Below are 16,701 nucleotides of genomic sequence, written 5' to 3' on the forward strand. Positions count from 1 at the left end.
CAGACCACATTTCCATGTTCCTGGGGAATGTAACCATGTAGGATTTGTGCATTTTCTATTGTTGTGCAGATATAAACTAGGGCATAATGTGATGGTCCCCATCTGGAAAGTACTTTTATATGTGATTTGTCTACATGTTGTAAAGCTACATCACTTTCTAAGATGGGTAGGTATTTTTGAATTATATTTTTAATAGCATGAAATTGTTTGCTATAGCTAGTTACAAAAAACCTGAATCTTGTTTTATCATTGCTAGATTTAGCACGTAACAGTTTTTTACTCTCAGTGATCAAAGATTCCCGTTTCAAATTTTTTACCCTTCTATAAGCTGGGACTAACTTGTGTTCTTTATAACCTCTAGCTATGAGTCTATCATGTAAGAATTTTGATTCCTGCTCAAAAATGTCATTGTTGGAACATTTTCTCCTCAAGCGGACCCATTCGCCATAGGGAATATTCTGTACCACATGCTTTGGGTGGCATGAGTTTGCTTGTAGGATAGTGTTCCCCGCTGACTCCTTTCTATATGGTTGTATGATCACTTTTTTACCTCCAGTATTAACATCAAATGAAGAGGGTGCACATAACATCTAGAAAGGGAATACTGAATTTGGAAAATTGGGCTGTAAATTTCTGAGTTAAATAATAAATATTAATGTAAGAAACAAACTCATGAAAACGACTTTCTGAATCCCTCCATACCACGATAAGATCTTCTATAGATCTCCCAAAATATTTTATAGAAAAGAAAAACAGATTGTTATCTGAAAAAATATAATTTTCCTCCCAAAAAATCATAAAAATATTGGCAAATGATGGTGAATATTTAGCACCCATCGATGCTCCCCTGATCTGAAGGAAGTATTCGCCATTAAACATAAAAAAATAATTGTGGGATAGCAAAAAATCAGTGGCTAAAATAATGAATTCCTTTAGATCAGGGAAGTAATTGCCATGTGAATTGAGATGATGGGATAATGCTAACAAACCTTGTTGTCGTGGTATGGAGGGATAAAGAGCATTAACATCACAGTTTGCCCAAGAATAATTTTCCGACCATTCCATTTTGTCTACAATCTCCAAAACATGTTTATTGTCCCTTAAAAAGGACGGGGTTATTTTTGTAAGTGGTTGCAAGTGAGAATCAAGCCAGGAGAACCTATGCCGGCTACAATGGGCCGAAGGGGAGGTGGAAAAACCTCTTTATGTAACTTGGGAATAGAATGGAAGATCGGCGTACATATAAATATTCTTTAAGTTTTGTATCATTTAACCTTAAGGCAACTCCTTCCTCCAATAATTTTTGGAGGGTGGACTGGCATGACTTGGTCGGATTTGCAGATAATTTTTTGTATGTGGAAGAATCACTAAGCAATTCTAGATTAAGTTTGGAGTATAAACCTGAGAACAACCGCTCCTCCTTTATCAGCATTACGTACGATTAAATCGTCATTGTCGTTTATTTCCTGGAGGGAGGTTTGTTCTGGTGGACTCAGGTTGCCATGGGCAACGTGTTTATTAAGATCTCGGAGCAGGCTAACTAGATCTTTTTCCACTAATTCTTGAAAGGTATCTAGGTCAGTTGTTCTGGACATTAGTGGATAGAATCTTGGGTTGGGAATACAAAATGGAACCATTCATGATGGTCCATTCATAACAAATACTCTGGGCTGTGTTCTGGATATTGTGGCGTCCCAGTGGTCAGACACTTACCCCCTATTCTGTGGATAGGGGACAAGTTATATTAACTCAGAATGTCCCTTTAACTTTTAAGATTTCCGCTGATTGCTGAGGCACTCAGCAGAAGGAAAACCTGGTATTACACTTTTCTTTTAGGGGGTGGGGCTTCTAATGAAAAGATTGTATATATTATCCCCTTTTCAACAATTTAACAAGTTTGCATAATAGCTTTAACATTAACATTTCCACCAAAAAACTATAAAAAAACAAAAAGCACTATACTTATCTGTGAATGAAGGTAAACCACCTGCCTGTGGGCAAATGTGCATGAAGCCACTGGTAGGCAATTAGTTAAACTGATGATGTTTAATGAATCCATGATTTCAACAATAACATTCCTTTAGTAACATTTTTCTAAAAATTGTCCTCTACATGAAAGGATAACTGCCCGTGTTATCCTATTAAGTCGGCTTCCTTTAACTTTCTATGTGGCACAATTTATTTGCAGTCCTGTGAAAGCCAAGATAAGCAGCACATAGCATAAGCTAGGCTTTGGGAACTGTTTAAATAAATACTTTCTTGGCAAATAGTAATCCGGCAGCTTAAAGCGTTTATGTATCTAAAACATCTTTATAACTTACTACACATCTATGCTGATTTTAAGTATTTTAATTTTAAATAAAGTAATTCTGCTGAATGTATGCTGTAGATCTAGTTCATAACCATTTTATTTTGTGATAATAAGTAACCGTAGGAAACATGAAGGCTAGTTTATAGATAAAATCTCCCCTGACAATTTCCCTAACTCTGTCTGGAAGAAAAAGAGATAGCAATTTTCTCCGTCCAAAACTGGGGATAAGTGGTTGTCTTCACCTAATAAATGATGATGGCAGAAGTGGTTGTGCTATATAATCAATGTATACTCTCAGTCCTATTACAAAATGCTATAGGATTTCTATCTGCATGAAACCCAGAAAACAATCATTACCTGGTGATAAAAGTTCAAAGCCTCTATAGGAGCTACAATATCTCTGGGCAATAATATCTCTCTACATCAAATGTATAGGCATCACTTTGCTGCTAGCACATTTATAGATGTACCACCAGAAAGGACATAACTGTGTGGGCACCATAAAATATGCTAGAAAGCATTTAAGCATATTCTAGCTTGGGGAAACCTATAAACAAATGTATCCTTATTTTGAGGGTTCCTTAATAGAACATCACACATAAAAGGCAAGATTGTCATTTTACAAATACAATCTTTGGTTATCACATATTGGTGTGGATCTCCTGTGGATAATGCTACATAACTAATAAATAGTTCCAAGCTATTTGGGGAAACAAGAGGCATAGTTTTACATTTGTGTGAAAAGTTACCTTCTTAAATAAATATACCTTTCACAATTTTTTAAATGGGCACTGTCAGGTCCAAAAACTTTTTATATGTTGTTACTGATTAAAGACCTTTTGTAATATGGTTGTTTAAAAAATTGTTGAATATTTAATTTAAAAAAATGTCACCTGAAAATCCCCATATCTACTGGGACACTAACCAGTCCTGCAGCAGCATTAGGCTTGTTGTAACGCCGAGCGCTCCGGTCCCCGCTCCTGGACCGGAGCGCGTACGGCGTGTGTCCCCAGGCAGCGCTCCGGCGTCTCAGCGTGTGCGCCCCCGCTCTCTTGGGCCCGGGACTCTTAGATCTAAAGGGCCAGTGCACCGGTGATTGGTGCCTAGTCCAATGTGCTTGATTAAGGGTTAAGGTTTGATATACCTTAAATACCTATAAATACCATTTCCTCCCACAGCTTCCTGCCGGATCTTTGTTGCCTTGTGCCTGAGAGAAAGCGTTCTTTGTTCCTGTGTTCCCTGCCTGTTGCCGACCCGTTGCTACTGACTACCGCCTGTGAACCGTTGCTGCCTGCCCTGACCATTTGCTTCGTCCGACTACGCCTTTGCCTCATTCTCTTGTACCTTGCCTTATCTCAGCAGCCAGAGAGGTTGAGTCGCTAATGGGAGGAACGACCTGGGGGTTAGCTGCCACAGCAAGTCCATCCCGCTTTGCGGCGGGCTCTGGTGAAAACCAGTAATTTCTTAGACTCCGTTCCCCTGGTACGGCCCATGTCATCACCTCTCTGGCACAGCGGATCCACCACCAGCCTCCGCTACCTGCTACCAGCCCGGATCCTGACACTTGTCCATGAGTAAAAGACAAGAGATGACTCATGGACAAGGCTGCATGAGAAGAAACCCCAATCACCTCCCACCACCACAAGGGAGGGACAAGCACCCTTAGGTGTCCAGTGGGTGGAGATGAGTTAAGTAGCGAATGAAAGTTAATTAGGCATGTACATTTACACAGGAAAGGTTGTCAATCACTGATAAGACCACCCACTGGACTCCTAAACCCAAAATGTGAAGGAATTTAATAAATCACAAACACTAATGAAATATTTGCACACAACTATATATCAATCTGCTATGGATATTTTGCTTTTTAACATGCTGCCCGCAGTTTAAACAGCAAATCTAACGTGACAGATTCCCGTTATTGATTTTACTACAACATCAACGTAAGTGTTAAATGGGAAAACTGTGTGAAATGAAAGGGCAAATGCTGTCCCCTACCATTAATATGTCCTTCGAAAACATATTAAAGCAGAATTAAATGGTTAATGAAGAACAGAAGAAAAATCACATGTCACTTTCCCTGTGTGATACAAATTGCTACGTCTCGTTCTGAATGGTCTGGTAATTTGGTGCTAAAGAGACTTGCACTAGGAGTTTTCATATGATTGAAATGCCAATCTTTACAACAAAGGAAACACAAGGACACATAGAAGACATTACTCAAACAAGAAATGTTGCTGCCACTTGATTATATACTTACTGCTTCTTTGTAATTTCCTCCATGGATGCGAGATCGTATACTTCTCATTATGTCAAGTTGCTTCGACTCTGAAAGCAAACTGTAAATACAAACCGGTTTGAAAAGGTGCATGCACTGATAAAGTGTGGTTAAACAGCTTATATATATTCCATACAGGTAAGTGGAATCATGTTGAACTGTACAACAACAAAGACTTATCAATCTAATAGATGGGTTATCAGTGAACTTCTCCCAGCTGGAATTTTTTCATGTCAAGCATTGTAGAGATTAGTGTTCCAAAATGTTTACATGCAGACATTATAAGAGGTACGTAAATCACTCATACTGAGGTTATAAGAGCATTATTCATAGTACTGTGACAGTTGTGAGAGAATTTACCAAAATCAGAAATAGCTCATAGCTTAACTATGACCATGCTCTGAGAAGAACATAAATATCAAGACTTATCCAAAATAGAACGTTATATCTAGAAATGAAATTTTATGTAGCAAAAACCTCTGCTTTAACACATTTCGAACACAGACAGTTTTGGCAGCAAGATTTTTGTTTGCTTCATCCCCACCTTACATGGGCCATACAATTTTTCCATTGGCATACTGTAGTCAAAAAAGGGCTTGTTCTATAAAGTTATAATTGTACTATAATTCTTATTGCATGGATGGAATGTAAAATAAACAAAGCTCTGAGTTTGCTTTGGAGATAAATGTATTATATACTTTATCTACAGTATAAATATTGATAAGCATCACTGTAGTACAATAAAGTTATCCAACCTGAGGTGACATATGCACAAAAAAAAAAACTGTCTCTTAGCCACAAAAAATGGAACAGAAGCACAAATACTCACTCCTACATTTATGATAATGAAAAATACTAAGGACGATTGAAATCAATTATGGATGTTGTTTAGTGTTGATGTCCTTGTTATTAGTCAAGGTTTGAGTGTGGGGGGAAGGGGGGGGGGTGGAAAGGGGGGTTTGGGATTGCTCAGCTCTGTGCACAATGATATGTCTACTGTATGATAGTATTGTGTTGAGGCACCCTGGGTACTGCGTTACCCGCCTGTGCCTGTCTATATTGCATTTACTTATTTGCATTTTGTGTTTCTCGCAACTTATAAAATATGTAAAATTCAATAAACAAAGTTCCAAAAAAAAATAAAAAATAATCAATTATGGACCATAAACTCCATAAACAAACTCAAAAGCACACAGTTATTTAACAAACAATATCATACAATGCATGAGCTAAAAGTATCCCAAGACATCCAGACCGGTGCTAAAAAGAGATGAGAACAACTGCAACAATTTAAAGAGTACCTGACATCAACTAAACTTTCCCTGATCCCCGTCCCCATCTGTCCCTTACTCTAACTATGCCTATCCCGGTGTTTATTGAGGTTTAAAACGCTGTGGAAATACCTGTTTTTATCCCTCTTCATAAGCTCAGGAGCACCGTCTTTCTGAGGGGTGGAAGGAGGCGGGTCCCGGCAGGCATGATGTCACATGAAGCCTGGCGGGGACTCTGCTTCTGCCAGTCTTCCTGTATGCTGCTCTCCCTCTGCAGCAGTGTTTCCCAACCAGGGTACCTCCAGCTGTTGCAAAACTACAACTCCCAGCATGCCCAGACAGCCAACAGCTGTCCGGGCATGCTGGGAGTTGTAGTTTTGCAACAGCTGGAGGCACCCTGGTTGGGAAACACTGCTCTGCAGTGTGCATACAGACTAAGTACAGGGGAGGGACGGCAGCCTCTATCTCTCTCTCTCTCTCCTGTGTCTCTCTGCACTAAAAAGTCAATGCTGAGAACCAGGGGCGGTGGGAGCAATTACAGAGGCAGTAATTAAGATGAATGTCAGGGGGGGCACAGAGCAGGGAGTGCAGTGAGATAATACAATGTATAAGATAACGTGTGGTGAGAAGCAGGGAGAACACAGAGCAGGGGGGAGGAGGGGGAGGTGACTGGCCTCTGTCATATGAGAGGCATGTGCAGGCTTCTAGCTCACAGTGCTGCTCCAGGCTGGGAGCGAGTCCTGAGCTGAGAGTACTGAACTTCCTGTGGAAGGACCAGTGCCCTTTCAGCATTAGTCCTAAAAGCTGTACACTTACTATGAAAAGCATAGGAAGCTGCCTGCAGACCAGGCATAGAAGAGAGACCCCTCGGGGCCAAAAGTATAAAATGAAAAAACTGGTATAAATATTAATATGTTTTAATGAAGATATATTACAATATGACTTCATTAATGATTATGAACAACATATTAAAAGTTTTTGTTGATGACAGGTACTCTTTAAAGTGAAATAATGTGAACAAAATGACAAAGTAAAGTTCTAAAAATATAGGTACAGTCCCATAGTCAGTCTTTTTCTACAGGGTAGCAGGATCTAATATACCCAAGACAAGCAGATCTTAGCTTCCGACCAACTCCTTTCTGCCTGCTCTCTGGTAGTGCTGTGAGATCAGGTTTAGGACTGAAACATGCCACAGAACTGGAGTACAGGAGTGACTTTATGGCCAGAACCTTCAGTCACTCCCAAAATCTGGACCCGAATTCCAGTCTTATGTCACGGAGGCAAGAAGTCTCAGCAATATATACCTCCCATCCACCATTTTGCTGCTGGTTTCTCACAAAATATACCCATTAAGAATTGGTAATATATGTACAATTTTTAACGAAAACATTTAGCGAGCAGGCTACACATTTCTTTTAATTCTTATAGGATTCATATTTAACTGTAAATTGTAACAAAAACAACAGGCACAATAATAAAACATAACAAGAAAGCGAGGAAAAAAAAAAGTAGTGCCCTCGTAAGCATCAATGACAGTGTGGAGCCTTTTGTAATAGTTGTCTATGATGCCCTGAATTCTGGAAGTTGGTATAGATGACCAATCATAGAAACATAGAATGTGTCGGCAGATAAGAACCATTAGTCTTTCCAATAATCTGAATCCTATCAATAGTTCCTGGCCCTATCTTATAATGAAGGATAGACTTATGCTTATCCCATGCATGCTTAACCCCTTAAGGACCCAGCCATTTTACACCTTAGGACCCGGCCATTTTTTGAACATCTGACCACTGTCACTTTAAACATTAATAACTCTGGAATGCTTTTACTTATCAATCTGATTCCGAGAATGTTTTTTCGTGACATATTCTACTTTAACATAGTGGTAAAATTTTGTGGTAACTTGCATCCTTTCTTGGTGAAAAATCCCCAAATTTGATGAAAAATTTGAAAATTTAGCATTTTTCTAACTTTGAAGCTCTCTGCTTGTAAGGAAAATGGATATTCAAAATATTTATTTTATTTTATTCACATATACAATATGTCTACTTTATGTTTGCATCATAAAATTGATGTGTTTTTACTTTTGGAAGACACCAGAGGGCTTCAAAGTTCAGCAGCAATTTTCCAATTTTTCACAAAATTTTCAAACTCACTATTTTTCAGGGACCAGTTCCAGGTTTGAAGTGGATTTGAAGGGTCTTCATATTAGAAATACCCCACAAATGACCCCTTTATAAAAACCGCACCCCCCAAAGTATTCAAAATGACATTCAGTCAGCGTTTTAACCCTTTAGGTGTTTCACAGGAATAGCAGCAAAGTGAAGAAGAAAATTCACAATCTTCATTTTTTACACTTGCATTTTCTTGTAGACCCAATTTTTTAATTTTTGCAAGGGGTAAAAGGAGAAAATTTATACTTGTATTTGTAGCCCAATTTCTCTCGAGTAAGGACATACCTCATATGGGGATTTTGGAGAGTACGTTTTTCAGAAATGGTTTTTGGGAGGCATGTTGCATTTAGGAAGCCCCTATGGTGCCAGAACAGCAAAAAAAAAACACATGCCATACCATTTTGGAAACTAGACCCCATGAGGAACGTAACAAGGAATTAAGTGAGCCTTAATACCCCACAGGTGTTTCACGACTTTTGCATATGTAAAAAAAAAAAAATAATAATTTCACTAAAATGTGTGTTTCCCCCCAAATTTCACATTTTTGCAAGGGTTAATAGCAGAAAATACCCCCCAAAATTTGTAACCCCATCTCTTCTGAGTATGGAGGTACCCCATAAGTTGGCATGAAGTGCATTACGGGCGAACTACAATGCTCAGAAGAGAAGGAGTCATATTTGGCTTTTTGAGAGCAAATTTTGCTCGGGGGCATGTCGCATTTAGGAAGCCCCTATGGTGCCAGGACAGCAAAATAACCCCCACATGGCATACCATTTTGGAAACTAGACCCCTTGAGGAATGTAACAAGGGGTACAGTGAGCATTTACCCCCCCACTGGTGTCTGTCAGATCTTTGGAACAGTGGGCTGTACAAAATTTTTTATTTGCACAGCCCATTGTTCCAAAGATCCGTCAGACACCAGTGGGGGGTAAATTCTCACTGCACCCCTCATTACATTCCGTGAGGGGTGTAGTTTCCGAAATGGGGTCACATGTGTTTTTTTTTCTTTTTTGCGTTTGTCAAAACCGCTGTAACAATCAGCCACCATTAGAGCAATGCATGTCGCTTTACGGCGACGTGCATTGCTGTAAAGGGCCCGACCGCGGCTGAAGATCAACTCACCTGTCGCCGCCGCCGCCTTCTTCCTCGCCGGGATCCGGGTCTTCAGGGACGAGGTAAGTACCGGGGCCGGTCCCCAGCACTCCCCCGTCCCCCACCGCGTTCTCCGGTCTTCCTCCCGTCCTCTCCGGACTTCAAGGGGCCGGGCAGGACGGGAGGAAGTAACCCCCCCCCCCTGCGATTGGTCGGTTAGTTAACTGACAGATCGCAGGGTATAGGAGGAGGTGGCAGGTTTGCCACCTCGCTCCTATACATTAGCATGGTCCTGGCTGTCTGTGACAGCCGGGATCATGCGAAATTACCGGGCGGTCGGGTCCCAGAGACCCGATCAGCCCGGTATCGCCGCAGATCGCAAGGGCGATTTCCCTTGCGATTTGCGGCGATCACCGACATGGGGGGCCTACATGGCCCCCCTCGGCGTTTGCCCTGGATGCCTGCTGAAGCATTTCAGCAGGCATCCGCTTCCGATCTCTGCCCAGTGCGCGGCAGAGACCGGAGAAACACCAGGACGTACTAGTACGTCCTGGGTCCTTAAAGCCCAGGGTGCCAGGACGTTCTAGTACGTCCTGGGTCCTTAAGGGGTTAAACTCCTTCACTGTATTTGCAGTGACCACTTCTGCAGGAAGACTATTCCATGCATCCACTACTCTCTCAGTAAAGTAATACTTCCTCATATTACTTTTAAACATTTGCCCCTCTTGTGCAGGTTTTTCTTCTTTTAAATATGCTCTCCTCCTTTACCATGTTGATTCCCTTTATATATTTAAAAGTTTCTATCATATCATTCTTCTACATACCTCCCTTCCTTTGTTTTTAATTTAGTCATTCCTTGTCTTATCCCCTTTTTTCACAGACTGAGCTAGTTTTTCTTCTTTCTGCGCTTTACAAGTTCTTATAACTCGATTGGCCTCTTTCTGCCTAGTCTTGTAGATTTCCCTATCTTCATTGCTCAGGGTTGTTTTATAATTACTAAATGCTAGCTTTTTGTTTTTTATGATTTTGGCCACTTCTGCTGAGTACCACAGTGGTCTCTTCCTTTTTCTGCTTTTACTGACAAGTCTAATGCAATTTTCTGTTGCCTTCAATAATGCATCTTTTAAGTAGTCCCATTTCTCCTGGACTCCATGTAATCCATTCCAGTCTTATAGGAACTCATTTATGACTAATCTAATTTTAGAAAAGTCATTTTTTCTAAAATTTAAAACTTTAGTTTTTGTGTGGTGTGACTCCTTCACGGTTCTTATATTAAACCACACTGACTGATGATCACTAGATCCCAAGCTTTTGCCTACAGTAACATCATATACCAAATCCCCATTTGTGATTACCAAATCCAAAATGGCCTCCCACTGGGTTGGCTTTTCAACCACTTGTTGTAGAGATAATCCCAGTAGGAAATTTAGAATATCTGTACTCCTGGCAGAACTACCGTATTTTTCGCCATATAAGACGCACGTTTTCTTCCCCAAAACTGGGGGGGAAAACTTGGTGTGTCTTATACGGCGAATACACACCTATCGCCACGGTCCCTGCGGCGATCAACGGCCGGGATCCACGGCTAATACAGGGAATCACCAATCGTGGTGATGCCCTGTATTAACCCTTCAGATGCGGCGATCAACGCTGAACGCCTCGTCTGAAGCGAAAGTGACACTATCCCAGCTGCTCAGTCAGGCTGTTCGGGACCGACGTGGTGAAATCGCCGCGTCCTGAACATGGCGGTGATCCCCTGCATGGCGGCGCTCTCCTTCGAAGTCATCACGTCGTCGTGCACGCCGTCCCGTCATCCAATAGGAGCAGCGAGCGTAGCGACGTAATGACGGCGACGGAGAGCGTGGATCTCGGGGAAGAAGACGTCCGGAGCGACGGGGACACCAAGGGGACGCGGCGACAGCGATGGAGCGACATCAAGGGCAGCGGTGACGGGTTCGGAGCGGCAGGGACACGCCAGTATTACCTCCTATCCAGTAGTCTTCAATCTGCGGACCTCCAGATGTTGCAAAACTACAACTCCCAGCATGCCCGGACAGCCGTTGGCTGTCCGGGCATGCTGGGAGTTGTAGTTTTGCAACATCTGGAGGTCCGCAGGTTGAAGATCACTGTTGGGTTCAAAATCTTTTTTTACTAGGTTTTGCACCTCTAAAATTGGGTGCGTCTTATATGCCGGTGCGTCCTATAGGGCGAAAAATACGGTAGTTATTTTGGTTTTCCAGTTCATATCCAGAAGATTGAAGTCTCCCATAATGATAACGTCTCCTTTCATTGTCATTTTAGCTATTTCCTCAACTAGCAGATCATCTAATTCTTTAACTTGGCCAGGTGGTCTATATATCACAACTACAAGAGTTACTGCATGATTACCAAACTGCAACGTAACCCAAACTGACTTTATGTTGGCCTCACTAACTTGTATTAGGTTAGATTTTATGCTATCTTTTACATACAGGGCCACCCCGCCTCCTTTCTTGCCTTCTCTGTCTGTTCTGTATAAAGAGTATCCTGGTATGGTTATGTCCCAGTCATAACTTTCATTAAACCATGTCTCAGTAACAGCCACTAAATCTACATTCTCAGGTTCCATTATTGATCCAAGTTTGTTGATTTTATCACCTAAACTGTGAGCATTTGTAGACAGGACACAGAGCTTGTCATTTCTTAACCTCTGTGCTACTGACATGTTCTGGCATTGTTTCGGGGGGCAACTGGAATGATGGGATTATCACTGTTTTGCCCCCCCCCCCCTTTCCTAGTTTAAGTACTCCTTAGCAAATTATTGGAATTGTTCACTGAGTACATTCATTCCCTTGAGAGAAAGATGCAAACCATCTTTTTTATATAGTTCCTTTCTATTCCAAGTAGAGCTATTATGAAACACAAAGCCAAATCCTTGCTCTTGACACCATTTACTAAGCCATAAGTTGAACTCTTTAATGCACCTCTGCCTATCATTCTGAATGTTATGCACAGGCAGAACTTCAGAAAATGAAACAGTGAATCAAAATCCTGTACATCATTACCAAGTGTGATAAAAGATTCCTTCACCTCTGAAACTTCATTGCAAGCCAAGTAATTTGTCCCTAGATGGACAAGAACATTCATGTCCCCTTCCTGCTTTGCTTGCTTAACAATATTAAGAATATGTCCTCTATCTCTTCTAAAAGTAGCACCAGGTAGACATCTCACAAAACCATTTTCCTAAAGCGCCACACTTCTTATGTTTGAATCACCCAGCAACAGCTGCTTCCTTTCAGACGTCAATTTATCTTTTTAGTCCTTGGCTGCAGTCTTGCACACATTAGACATAGGAGTCGATTGCTCCTCACCCTCTGTGCTTGAGCCAATATCCATGTTGCCCTTACATTCTGAAAGTGCTGCAAATGAATTATGGAGAACCACAGACTCTGGGACATGTCTTCTATCCACAACTTTAAGTCTTCCAGAACCAATCATCCTGGCAAAATGCCTCCAGATCATGCAAAGTGTTTAGTCATCTTGCAAGATTTGCATGTTTGAGATGTCCACTAAGTGGGTAAATTATATTAAAGTCAGGAGACAATGAATGTCACCCCAGAACCTTCATCTTATTCTGCAGTAACCACTGGAGGATCTATATAGCCTTGTGCTTAGGTTCATTGTTATGCTGTAAGGTCCAAGAGCACCACATGCACAGCTTTAATCTACAAGAATACTAATTGTCTGCTAGTATTTTTTGGCTAGCATGCTGTATCCATCATTCCATCAATTTTCACACAATTCTGTGAACCTTTTGAGATCACATTCCCAAAACATTAGTGAGCCATCACCATGCTTCACAGTGGGGATTGTATTATTTTACATTGTTGACCCCTCTTTAAACACAGGGCCAATTTAGGGATTTCTTATAATTATGCCTTTAAATTTGACTAATTTTGCCAGGGTATGCAAACTTTCAAGCACAAATGTATGTTTATACAGCGGGTGAAAAATTTATTTCACTTAACCATCTTTCTCGCTAAATACATTTCCAAAGGTGCTATTGATTTATAAATCATACAGATGCACATGACCGGGCACAGTCCTGACTGTATGACGCCTAGGATACTCCTGTACAATGCAGGATCCGGACAGCTAGTATACCTGTGTGTCTGGCTATGATGCTCACAGTGGAATCACAGCATGAACATGAACGCTATTAAGAACGGAAACTGAAGCACCCACCTTGGACACCAATAGATGCAGAAATATCTTCTTTATTAAGAATACAGGTATGACAAACAGCAGGGAGGTGGGTAGTTGACACGAAGACGGGTGGGTTCAGCAGGTGGGCGACGGTACGTATCACGCGCTCTGCTCTTTGTCAGGCCCCTTCCGGCAGGTGAACATCAGACAGGTAAATACAAAAGACAGGGGGAGGGAACACAGAAAACACACCCAAGCTAGTGTGTACATTAACTCTCTGTATACCAAAACCACAATAACATGTCTAAAAAACAATCTGATGGTGGTGGCAGCAAGACAGAATCTAATAAACTACAAACGGGAGCTTGTGCAGGGTAGAAAAGAAGACCATCACAGCAAAGCATTCATTTCGTTATAATCGTTTAGACCCAGAAGTCCTGTCGCATTAACGCAAAGGATTCATCTGGCTTCTTTTGCAAGTAGAACGTGATGTCTATTCTTCCCCCATGCACTTTCTCCACTCGTTCTAATGCGGCAAATTTAACGGCTTCAGGGTTTCCAGCATGTATCGCTACCATATGATTTATGAATCGAGTGAACCCTTTGCCTGAGTGGAGATGTACCCTGACTCTATGGAATAAAGGGCAGATGGTCTTCCCTACATAATAGAACCCACATTCACATACTAAAGCGTACACTGCATGGTCTGTGTGGCATGTTATAAACTGCCTGACTTGGACATGATAGTCTCCTAATTTTACTAACTTCGCCTTCATGTTGTGCCTGCAAAAAGAACATGAGCCGCAACTAAAATTCCCGACTGGCCTTGTGTCTGACAACAATTCTTTCTTTTTGCTATTTTTCTTCTGATGATCTTTAATTAAATCATGGATGGTCTTGTTTTTCCTATATGTTATAATGGGAAATTGCTCAGTAATCATACATAGATCTGTGTCCGTTTGTAAAATGTGCCAATGCTTGTGCATAGCTTTTCTAAGTGTATTGTTCATATTGTTGTATCTAAATGAGAAAATTGCGCACTCCTGATTATTAAGTCTCTTATGTCCTTGCAATAAGGCCTCTCTAGGGACATTGTCTATTCTGCGTCTGGCTTGCTGATACACTGAACCCCCCGTTGCAATCCAGATTGAGGAGATGAGGATACCCCCTATCCGGATTGCAATTCTTGTGCTTGCTCATCAAAGCCCCTCTGTATATTATTGATCCTTTTTAATCTGACCATTTGACTTGTTCTACAAGTCAGTTTGCCAAGAAGTCAAAGCATTGATATATCCTAATTATATATCAAAGAAAGAGAGGGAAGCTTTGGAATGGTTGGCTAATAGGCAGGATTTGGTAGTATCCAAAGCTGACAAAGGAGGGGTGTAGTGGTGTGGAGGAAGGAGGATTAGAAGAACGAATCATTGAAACAGATAAATAACAGGGAGGTATATCAAAAGCTTGCCAATGATCCGACTAAAAGAACAATTGAGAAATGACGTACACATCTTTACAGAGGCAGGGATTATCACAGCTCAAACCGCAGCGATGTTGTTACCCTACACCCCAACAAAACCTAAATGGTATTTCCTCCCCCAGGTACATAAAGGGGTTACGCCTCCCGCTAAGAGGCCGATCGAGGCAGGAATAGGCTCCCCAACTGAATATGAGTTACATCGAATGGCTGATAGCCCCTCTATTGAGAAACATCCCCACATATGTGAGAGATACGGGGGATGTGATCGCGACACTTGAAGGGTTTGAGTGGCAGCCAGGATATGCACTGGCATCTGTAGATGTCGAGAGCCTGTATACCTCGCATCCCTCAGGATGCGGGTATACAGGCTCTCGAGGAATTTCTTGAGAGCACTGAAGTCTCCTTGGTTTGTTAAATTTGTACCTGAATCTACACATTTTATCCTCGCCAATAATAATTTTGAAAAAAATTATATTTTCACGTCACTGAACCCATTTAACCTCCACATTAAACTGCTCGAGATTTGTGGATGATCTTTCACACGTCTGGAACGGTACCCCCGAGGAATTCCAGGAGTTTGTCTCTTTTTCAATGATGTCAACATGAAATTTACCTCGGTATAAGGAGGGACATCTCTGGAATTCCTCGATATTAAAATTGAAATAGTTGACGGGGAGATAATTGCATCTGGTTTCTGGAAAGGAATTTCCAAAAATGCCCTCCTTCACTATAAGTCTTCCAATCCCTCTCAGGTTAGAGACAGTATCCTTTTTGGCCAAATGGTCAGATTAAAAAGGATCAATAATACACAGAGGGGCTTTGATAAGCAGGCACAAGAATTGCACTCCAGATTGAGGAGACGAGGATAGTCAGCAAGCCAAATGCAGAATAGACAATGTCCCTAGAGAGGCCTTATTGCAAGGACATAAGAGACTTAATAATTAGGAGTGCGCAATTTTCTCATTCAGATACAACAATATGAACAATACACTTAGAAAAGCTATACAAAAGCATTGGCACATTTTACAAACTGACACAGATCTACGTACGATTACTGAGCAATTTCCCATTATAACATATAGGAAAAACAAGACCATCCACGATTTCATTAAAGATCGTCAGAAGAAAAATTGCAAAAAGAAAGAATGGTTGTCAGACACAAGGCCAGTTGGGGAATTTTAGTTGCGGCTCATATTCTTTTTGCAGGCACAACATGGTAGTAAAGGTAGTAAAATTAGGAGACTATCATGTCCAGGTCAGGCAGTTTATAACATGCCGCACAGACCATGCAGTGTACGCTTTAGCATGTGAATGTGGGTTCTATTATGTAGGGAAGACCATCTGCCCCTTTTTCCATAGAGTCAGGGAACATCTCCACTCAGGCAAAGGGTCCACTCGATTCATAAATCATATGGTAGCGATACATGCTGGAAACCCTGAAGCAGTTAAATTTGCCACATTAGAACGAGTGGAGAAAGCGCACGGGGGAAGAATTGACATCACATTCTATTTGCAAAAGAAGCAAGATGGATCCTTCGCGTTAATGCGACAGGACCTCTGGGTCTAAACGATTATAATGAAATGAATGCTCTGCTGTGATGGTCTTCTTTTCTCCCCTGCACAAGCTCCCGTTTGTATTTTATTAGATTCTGTCTTGCTGCCACCACCATCAGATTGGTTTTTAGACATATTATTGTGGTTTTGGTATATACAGAGTTAATGTACACACTAGCTTGGGTGTGTTTTCGTTGTTCCCTCCCCCTGTCTTGTGTATTTACCTGTCTTTGTGTCAACTACCCACCTGCTGTTTGTCATACCTGTATTATTAATAAAGAAGATATTTCTGCATCTATTGGTGTTCAAGTTGAGTGCTCCAGTTTCCGTTCTTGATGGCGTTCGTGCTATTGATTTAG

The 16,701-nt window shown here is 41.3% G+C and overlaps 1 protein-coding gene across 2 annotated transcripts in view; it reads right to left on the reverse strand.

Moving 5' to 3' along the window:
• PIGN (phosphatidylinositol glycan anchor biosynthesis class N) overlaps window positions 1–16,701 on the reverse strand; it is a 282,876-nt gene that overhangs the window by 149,201 nt on the left and 116,974 nt on the right. For both annotated transcript variants that reach the window (XM_056520984.1, XM_056520985.1), the window contains exon 13: window positions 4,572–4,650. In XM_056520984.1, coding sequence (XP_056376959.1) covers window positions 4,572–4,650 — 79 coding nt within the window. The remainder of the gene's footprint in view (window positions 1–4,571; window positions 4,651–16,701) is intronic.

This window comes from Hyla sarda, chromosome 5, assembly GCF_029499605.1.
Source record: "Hyla sarda isolate aHylSar1 chromosome 5, aHylSar1.hap1, whole genome shotgun sequence".
In the NCBI taxonomy this organism is placed as follows: domain Eukaryota; kingdom Metazoa; phylum Chordata; class Amphibia; order Anura; family Hylidae; genus Hyla; species Hyla sarda.